The sequence below is a fragment of the Lepidochelys kempii genome, chromosome 4 (genome assembly GCF_965140285.1).
Source record: "Lepidochelys kempii isolate rLepKem1 chromosome 4, rLepKem1.hap1, whole genome shotgun sequence".
Taxonomy (NCBI): domain Eukaryota; kingdom Metazoa; phylum Chordata; order Testudines; family Cheloniidae; genus Lepidochelys; species Lepidochelys kempii.
Genome location: NC_136383.1, coordinates 10,339,371 through 10,349,046, shown reverse-complemented (window position 1 = coordinate 10,349,046; position 9,676 = coordinate 10,339,371). Strand labels below are relative to the sequence as shown.

At 45.2% G+C, this 9,676-nt stretch overlaps 1 protein-coding gene across 1 annotated transcript in view; it reads right to left on the bottom strand.

Annotated features, from left to right (window-relative positions):
• Positions 1 to 353: 353 nt before the first annotated feature.
• Positions 354 to 9,676, bottom strand: part of LOC140910956 (uncharacterized) — a 32,448-nt gene continuing 23,125 nt past the window's right edge. The window contains exons 3-5 of the mRNA XM_073343169.1: positions 4,258 to 6,581; positions 1,483 to 2,912; positions 354 to 895 (exon numbers count right to left, since the gene is read on the bottom strand). Of these exons, the coding sequence (XP_073199270.1) occupies positions 354 to 895; positions 1,483 to 2,041 (1,101 nt within the window). The 5' untranslated portion in view covers positions 2,042 to 2,912; positions 4,258 to 6,581. The remainder of the gene's footprint in view (positions 896 to 1,482; positions 2,913 to 4,257; positions 6,582 to 9,676) is intronic.

Sequence of the window (9,676 nt, the reverse complement as noted above, 5' to 3'; positions counted from 1 at the left end):
CACCAGGGCGGTTAGAAGAGCACAGGAGGGCGCGGTACGCATCAGAGAAGCTTTGAAAACCAGTTTCATGACTGGCCAGGCTACAGTGTGAAAGTTCTGTTTGTTTCTCCTTGATGAAACCCCCCGCCCCTTGGTTCACTCTACTTCCCTGTAAGCTAACCACCATCCCCTCCTCCCTTTAATCACCGCTTGCAGAGGCAATAAAGTCATTGCTGCTTCACAGTCATGCATTCGTTATTCATTCATCACACAAATAGGGAGATGACTACCAAGGTATCCCAGGAGGGGTGGTGGAGGAGGGAAGGAAAATGCCACACAGCACTTTAAGCACAGCACTTTAAAAGTTTACAACTTTAAAATTTATTGAATGACAGCCTTCTTTTTTTTGGGCAATCCTCTGTGGTGGAGTGGCTGGTTGGCCGGAGGCCCCCCCACCGCGTTCTTGGGCGTCTGGGTGTGGAGGCTATGGAACTTGGGGAGGAGGGCGGTTGGTTACAGAGGGGCAGCAGTGGCAGTCTGTGCTCCAGCTGCCTTTGCTGCAGCTCAACCATACACTGGAGCATTCTGGTTTGGTCCTGCAGCAGCCTCAGCATTGAATCCTGCCTCCTCTCATCACGCTGCTGCCACATTTGAGCTTCAGCCCTGTCTTCAGCCCGCCACTTACTCTCTTCAGCCCGCCACTTACTCTCTTCAGCCCGCCACCTCTCCTCCCGGTCATTTTGTGCTTTCCTGCACTCTGACATTATTTGCCTCCACGCATTCGTCTGTGCTCTGTCAGTGTGGGAGGACAGCATGAGCTCGGAGAACATTTCATCGCGAGTGCGTTTTTTTTTCTTTCTAAGCTTCACTAGCCTCTGGGAAGGAGAAGATCCTGTGATCATTGAAACACATGCAGCTGGTGGAGAAAAAAAAAGGGACAGCGGTATTTAAAAAGACACATTTTATAAAACAGTGGCTACACTCTTTCAGGGTAAACCTTGCTGTTAACATTACATACATAGCACATGTGCTTTCGTTACAAGGTCGCATTTTGCCTCCTCCCACCGCGTGACTACCCCCTCAACCTTCCCCCCTCCCTGTGGCTAACAGCGGCGAACATTTCTGTTCAGCCACAGGCAAACAGCCCAGCAGGAATGGGCTATACTGAGTGTCCCTGAATAAAGGCACTCTATTTCAACCAGGTGACCATGAATTATATCTCACTCTCCTGAGGATAACACAGAGAGATAAAGAACGGATTTTGGTTGAATGCCAGCAAACATACACTGCAATGCTTTGTTCTACAGTGATTCCCGAGTATGTGTTACTGGCCTGGAGTGATAAAGTGTCCTACCATGAAGGACGAAATAAGGCTGCCCTCCCCAGAAACCTTTTGCAAAGGCTTTAGGACTACATCTAGGAGAACCGCAAATGCCAGGGCAAAGTAATCCTTTCACATGCTTGCTTTTAAACCATGTATAGCATTTTAAAAGGTACACTCACCAGAGGTCCCTTCTCCGCCTGCTGGGTCCAGGAGGCAGCCTTGGGTGGGTTCGGGGGGTACTGGCTCCAGATCTAGGGTGAGAAACAGTTCCTGGCTGTCGGGAAAACCGGTTTCTCCGCTTGCTTGCTGTGAGCTATCTTCTTCGTCCCCAAAACCTGCTTCCGTATTGCCTCCATCTCCATTGAAGGAGTCAAACAACACGGCTGGGGTAGTGGTGGCTGAACCCCCTAAAATGGCATGCAGCTCATCATAGAAGCGGCATGTTTGGGGCTCTGACCCAGAGCGGCTGTTCGCCTCTCTGGTTTTCTGGTAGGCTTGCCTCAGCTCCTTCAGTTTCACGCGGCACTGCTTCGGGTCCCTGTTATGGCCTCTGTCCTTCATGCCCTGGGAGATTTTCACAAAGGTTTTGGCATTTCGAAAACTGGAACGGAGTTCTGATAGCACGGATTCCTCTCCCCAAACAGCGATCAGATCCCGTACCTCCCGTTCGGTCCATGCTGGAGCTCTTTTGCGATTCTGGGACTCCATCATGGTCACCTGTGCTGATGAGCTCTGCATGGTCACCTGCAGCTTGCCACGCTGGCCAAACAGGAAATGAGATTCAAAAGTTTGCGGTTCTTTTCCTGTCTACCTGGCCAGTGCATCTGAGTTGAGAGTGCTGTCCAGAGTGGTCAGAATGGAGCACTCTGGGATAGCTCCCGGAGGCCAATACCATCGAATTGTGTCCACAGTACCCCAAATTCGAGCTGGGAACGTCGATTTAAGCGCTAATCCACTTGTCAGGGGTGGAGTAAGGAAATCGATTTTAAGAGCCCTTTAAGTCGAAATAAAGGGCTTCACTGTGTGGACGGGTGCAGGTTTAAATCGATTTAACGTTGCTAAATTCGACCTAAAGTCCTAGTGTAGACCAGGGCTAAGTTAATTGTATCCAATTTGCAAATTAATTCCAATTCAGCAGTCTCTTGTTGGAGTCTGTTTTTGAAGTTTTTTGTTGAAGAATAGTCACTTTTAGATCAGAAACCGAGTGACCAGAGAGACTGAAGTGTTCTCCGATTGGTTTTTGAATGTTATAATTCTTGATGTCTGATTTGTGTCCATTTATTCTTTTACGTAGAGACTGTCCAGTCTGACCAATGTACATGGCAGAGGGGCATTGCTGGCACATATCACACTGGTAGATGTGCCGTGAACAAGCCTCTGATAGTGTGGCTGATGTGATTAGGCCCTGTGACGGTGTCCCCTGAATAGATATGTGGGCACAGTTGGCAACGGGCTTTGTTGCAAGGATAGGTTCCTGGGTTAGTGGTTCTCTTGTGTGGTTGCTGGTGAGTATTTGCTTCAGGTTGGGGGGCTGTCTGTAGGCAAGGACTGGCCTGTCTCCCAAGATTTGTGAGAGTGATGGGTCGTCCTTCAGGATAGATTGTAGATCCTTGATAATGCGTTGGAGAGGTTTTAATTAGGGGCTGAAGGTGACGGTTAGTGGCATTCTGTTATACAATGTGTATGATAAACACCCATTTTTTCATTATCTGTGTGTATATAAATCTCCTCATTGTATTTCCACTTTATGCATCCGATGAAGTGAGCTATAGCTCACGAAAGCTTATGCTCAAATAAATTGGTTAGTCTCTAAGGTGCCACAAGTCCTCCTTTTCTTTTTAGAGAAAGGGCAGTGAGGCTGACTAATATGGTTTCAGTTTCAAAGTAACATTATCTCTTTGCTCTGCCTGGAGATGCGAGCACTGATAAAGGATCATGCCTCCTATATAAACTTTCTGCTTCATCCCTAGAGCTGACTTGTGGTAGACTCGTCTGTGGCCTGTACCCCTAGAGATGAGGTGCTGTGCGTGAGCGTAAGGTCAGTCTAGGTTCTCATAGAGCCCCCCCCTCACCAGGGTATCTGGTCATAGCAGGTTTGATGGGTGAAAATTCTTCCTGCATTTGACATTGTTGTCACAAATATGGCAGTGATTTATTACGGGATCACTTCTGAAGGTCAAGGATGATCTTCAGCTACACAGAGAGCAATGCTACTTATAAGGCCATCACCACCCTAGTATCTGAGCACCCCATCCCACCACTGAATTCATCCTCAGAACCCCCCTGTGAGGTAGGGCAGTACTAATATCCCTGTTCCACTTGGGAAACTGAGGCACAGAGCAATTAAATGACTTGACCAAGCTCACACAGGAAGAGAGCCAGCCACAAAATAATAATCCGGGGGAAAGGTCCCCACCACAAAAAGAATGGACATTTTCAGTTTTTAATATGAAAACTAAATGTTTTGTTTTTCCAGTGGCTGGGGTGGATAAAAACACAGAGAAAGCATTTTCCACAATTTCAAAACAAAAACATTGTAAGGTCTCCTTTTAAAATTCGTTTCAAATTTTTGTGGAGGAGAGAAGTAAAACATTTACCTCTGAAAATTTTCAAAAATGGGGTTTGGTCAAAACAATTTTCAAAAACCAACTTTAGTCCCAAAGCATCAGTCTGGAAGCCTCCGGGAGAGCTGGGAATCACACCTTTGTCAGCTGTTCTTGCCTCACTAAGGCCTATTGCCTGGGTGGCGCACCTCGCCTTGCCATAGCGTATGGGCAGGGAAGCGATTAGTGTTCTGGGAATGGTGTGTCAGTTGCACAGGCCTATGCTGAACACATGCCAGCTCTGGGACTGAAGCAGCTTCTCAGGCTGGCTGTGGCAGCTCTCCACCCCTCGTTCATTTCAGGGGATAGGGTATGAGGGCTTGGCTAACCTGAAACATCCAAAGATCACACCTTGCGTAGCCTAGAGCCAGCAGCGGCTGTATAGGGGGTTCAATCTGTATCCAACGCCAAACTTCTCCGTGGTTGTGTGAGAATGATTCACTTCCTCAGGGTTGGCCAAATTCTGATGCTCAACAGCAGTCAGAGCAAAGAGACAAGCAAATAACAATACGCTCAGGCTTCTGGGTGGGGATGCTGAGGACTCTTTGTAGCTCACAGAGAAAAAAAAAACCCAACACCACTGAATCAAATCTAGAGAAAATAAAGAGAACTTCCCCTCTCCCTTATAGGGCATCGCACAAGCCAAATGACAACCAGGTAACCCCAAGTGCCACACACATGTAAGAACTTAGCAAAGTATTATCAATGTCTAGTATTATTTTATTCAATTATATCTTTATAAAAGGTATTTCTCCACATTTTGAACTACTCTCCTGCCAAACTTTGGTCTCTCGTCCAGGACAGCTGCCAGTGCTATCTAGCAATGAGACAGTTTAACAAATGTTCTGCAGGAGCAAATATTTTCAACAAAGGAACCAATCAAGCCACATGGCAGTGGATCCAGATTCTTGATAAGCAAACAAACTGCATTAATTTACAGGAGAACAACAATATGGCTAGTTGGGGATTAAGTTCTTTCTTTCACTAGATGCCCTAGTCCATGGCAGACATACTTTAACTGTACTGATCCAGAACACCCACCTACAACGCTCTTAAAAACGTAGATTAGAAGCGCTCTTTCTGAAGAGCTGGATACCTGCATTAAAGAGAAACAGGGCTCATTTTGCTCAGCCCAACAGTTGTAAAGTTGTACACATAAGAAGCACTCGTCAACAGGTATTGTGAAAGGTGTTTGAAAATTAAGGCCAAAAGTTTGTCATCTAAATAACAACCTCAAATAAAAGCGGCCCAATGTGTTTGTACAATGTTGAGCACAGGGGGTCCTGCTCCATGACAAGGCCCCTGGGCACTACAGGAATACAAATCAATCAATAATAATGTTTCAGAAATAATGAGCCTGCCACTACATCCAGCAAAGTCAACGGGAACTTGAGAAAAATCAGGCCACTTTTATTTACGTGCCTTAAGTATGACTCAGGTATCCATTCAGCAATTCTATCTGTGACAAAATGGTACGGTGGGGTGGTGTCCTAGCCCTTCCAGCATGCTTTTCTTGGCGGAAGGGCTAAGACACCACCCCATTCCCCACTAGTAGCCTAGGAAGCTTGTAGAGAAGGGAAGGGGTCTGGGTTTGTTTCTCACTCTGAGCCACAGCAGGTTTGTTTGTTTTTTTAACCTTCTGCCCCCTTAGGTAGGGTTACCCTACATCTTTGATGCTGGGGCAGGGTCTCCCTTCCTCTGGTTCTCTGGTCTTTAACTTGTCAGCAACACACCTCCAAGCTCCAGTCCTCTCTCCTTCCTCACTCCACCCTGTCTGCCTGAAGCAGGGGAGGTTTATTAAGTTCCTGACAGAGCCTTAATTGACTACAGGTGCTCCAATTAACCTGTAGTAACCTTCCCTAGTCTATAGGGAGCCACGCCTTAATTAGCTTAGGGCATATATATCTCCCCTCTCCCACTGCTCCCTGGCCTTGCTGTATCACATATCCCATTCAGCACTTGTTTAAGTCCCATTAATTTAAATGGGATTTAAGCACATAAAGTTTAGCATACATTTAAGGGCTTTGCTGAATAGGTAGGGATTTAATCCTGGGCTTTAATACTTAGCTGAATCACTATTTAACAGCCTAACTTTGGGCACCCAATTTTGAAAATTTAGGCCTAAGGATTGTACTATGATTGACATTTCTGAATTGCTGCGGGTGATGGCCATCGTCTTGAGGAACAATATAAATTAGGGACAGACAGCAGTCTATTGTAGTAATTGGATTTACAAATCTACCCTGTGAGCTCAACTGTAAAATAATATATGAAAGTGATAACAAATGCTGATGGGAAAAGGTATGAAAGGGAGGCAAATACTGAATTAGTGCAGATAAAAAGACCTCCTGATATAACAAGGACTGTCCTAGGATCATGCCTGGAAAACAAGAACAACATGGGATCGAAAATTAATGAGCCAAAATTGGTGTGTTGAAAATTAGGCTTAATTGGTGGACAAAATAATAAGGGGATGGGCTAATCCACCCATCACTCCCTTTAGGGAGACAGAAGAGCTACTGGTGCAAGTTTCACCATTATGGCTGCTACCCCCACCGTTTCCTAGGACCCCAAACCTTTGTTGTCCCAATCCTTAGAGATGTCCTGACCAGGCGCAGAGAGAAGAATCCAGATGACGTCACCCCTACCAGTTCCAGCTGAATCCCCAACTCCACCTGGGATGAAACAGGATTGGATTTTAACAGCAGCAGCTCCTGCTCATTTCAACTAACTTCTCTTTTCACTATAAGGACAGTTATTGTCCGCTAAGTCAGTGGTTCTCAACCAGGGGTCTCTGCGCGCGAGAGGGGGGGCTGTGAGCAGGTTTCAAGGGGGCCATCAAGCAGGGCCAGTGTTAGACTTGCTGGGGTTGAAGCTGAAACCTGAGCAACTTAGCTTTGCCATGACCCCTGTGGCACGGGGCCCCGGGCAATTGCCCGGCTTGCTACCCCCGAACGCCAGCTCTGGCTTTTATATGCAGAAAAACAGATGTTGTGGCTCTGGTGGGCCGTGGAGTTTTTATAGCATGTTGGGGGGGCCCTCAGAAAAAGGTTGAGGCCTCCTGTGCTAAGTGATTGTCCAGCAGGGGGCGTTTCCTTCTGTCCAGCTAAAGGGAAAGAGAACAAAGGATGTTGTTAAAATGAAAGCCGTGTTTAACCCTTTATATTTCAAACACCGTAACGGTTTTTCCCTTCTTTTCTTAATCTTTAATAAAAAGGTTAAAAGGATTTTTAATGGTGGTTTACCATGGTACGAAATAGACTAGCGTCCCTTTATACCAAACCTCTAACCTTGTTCACCGCTCTTAAATGATGGACAATGACTTATGTTTACACAGTTAGCCCTTATATTTCATCTAAATAAATACAATAATTCCCCACCGCATGTCTTGGCAGAGACTACGATCCATTTTCCACCCTGTTTTTATGTTAGTTTTACAACTAAAAGAAAAACACTGTTTTAAATTCAAATACTTCATCTCAATGTCCGTATTATTTTTCAGAAGAAACCAATATTCCAGCATGATGCAAACAGAGTTACAGACTGTCTTTTCAATGGGTTTCTACATTGCCAAGCTTGGAAACAAGATCATTTATAAGTAAGAGGCCTCCGACCAACAGCAGGCCCAGAAATGACATTCTCCTTTTTTTCCCGCTCGAATGGCAAAAGACATTTGAAAAAAGCTTCTAGTGATATTTTCATGGTGTACAGAACCCAGGTTTCATGGTATAATGGACCATGATTTCATTACAACTAGAGCTGTTCAGAAAACAGGGCTTTCATTTATTCATTCATTCATTTTTTAAAATGTAGACAAACATCTAAAATATTTAATACATTTCAGTTGGTATTCTATTGTTTAACAGTGCGATTAAAACTGCAATTCATCTTTTTGAGTTTATCACGTGAGCTAACTGTGATTAATCACCAGCCCGACTAGAAATCCCTTTACTTCTCTTCTCCTTTTCTGTTTGTTATTTCTCAACAGCTCTGCCGCATGCTGTGGACTGCGGCACTTAATTGCTTGCCACTTTGGACTTGATTCTTCGCTTCCAAATTAAAAAAAAAAACAAAAAAAAACAAAAAAAAACCATACCACAACCACAAGTCATTTTGCAAGCCAGCAACTGATCGAACGTTAGCTGCGTTTCTTCAGCATGACATGTGACAGAGCAATAGCGGTGACTTGCACAGACATACACTGGTGTTTTGTTATAATTCTGGGCACAGTCCTACACCTTTGACATCCATGGCACGTTTACTATTGGCTTCGGCCACTTATAACCGCAAAGCTATACAGCTATCTACCACCCTTTATTCAGGAAACCTAGAAACACATTTTACATTGTCCAGTACAGGAGCCAGGAAATTCAGTCTTTATTATGATGTCCTATTTATATTGCAGTGGTGCCAAGGAACCCTAATCAAGTATCAGGGCCCCCTTGTGTTAGGGAATATACAAACAAGTCAGTTTCTGCCCCAGAGAGCTCAAAATCTGTAGGTAGACAGGCGGATGAAACAGATAACAAGGTGGGGGAGTTGGATGGGATAACGGTAAAATTAAGAGGGTGAAATCCTGACCCCATTGAAATCAATGGCAAAACTCCCATTGACTTCAGTCAGGTCAGAATGTCACCCAAAGACTTACTCATAATACTGTAAGTCTCAGCTCACGACTGGCCTAACCAGTGACAGATGGCATTTATGATTCCCCTGCATACCTGGGTGCAGAATGCAGATAGTAAATGGTTAGTCATACTCAGAGTTTAAAGGGCAAAAGGGACCACTAGGTCATCTTGTGTGATCTCCTGTACATCACAGGAGCCCTCCCTCTGCTCCCCTGCAGGATTCTGATTGTCTTTTGCCCTTGGATAGGACCTGCAAGATTGGGAGGAGGTTCCATGCACCTCTGACCCCATGCACGTGAGCAAGGGACATGGATAATCTGTCCCTGTACATAGCTGATCTCATTTCCTCCTTCCCTTTAATTGCATAGGTAGAGCAGATTCTGGGAGATGCAGAGGCAGACAACAAGAAACCAAGACCTGAAACCTGGCCACTCAAGGCATCTTTACCAAGGATGAGGAGTGAATTCACCAGCCAGTTCTTTGGACCGGAAGTATATGAATCACACTCTGTTAATTACATGAGCCAGAACCGAGTCCCAGTGATTAAACTGCAAGTATCCTAAGAGTTTGCTTGGAAGTAAAAACTTGGTAACAAAACAGATTATTTGGATTTGACCCCAATAATTGGCTTGGCAGAATGTACACTGTGATGCAACCACCAACCTTCTGGCTGAGGACTGGATCATACACTTGTAAGTCCATTACTACTCCTCCATATTGGCCAGAGAATTCACCATGACACAATGTGAAACATTCCCTGCATGCCAGCAAATGAGCGCTGTCTCCACAGAGCTCCAAGCCCCTGCTAGCTCAAGGACAATGAGAGTGGGACCAGAAATTGACCCACCTGTACGCTGCCTAGGACGCTCCTGCTAAGTCACTACATGGTCATTAATCATCTGCATGTTAGGTGGCACTGGCTATCTATTATTTATTAGGTCAGAGGTAACTTTTTGCAGTCCTTTGACTTTGCCATAAAAACAAATAATTCTCAAAAAGAACAGGAGGACTTGTGGCACCTTAGAGACTAACCAATTTATTTGAGCATAAGCTTTCGTGAGCTACAGCTCACTTCATCGGATGCATTCAGTAGAAAATACCTCCACTGAAATGCATCTGATGAAGTGAGCTGTAGCTCACGA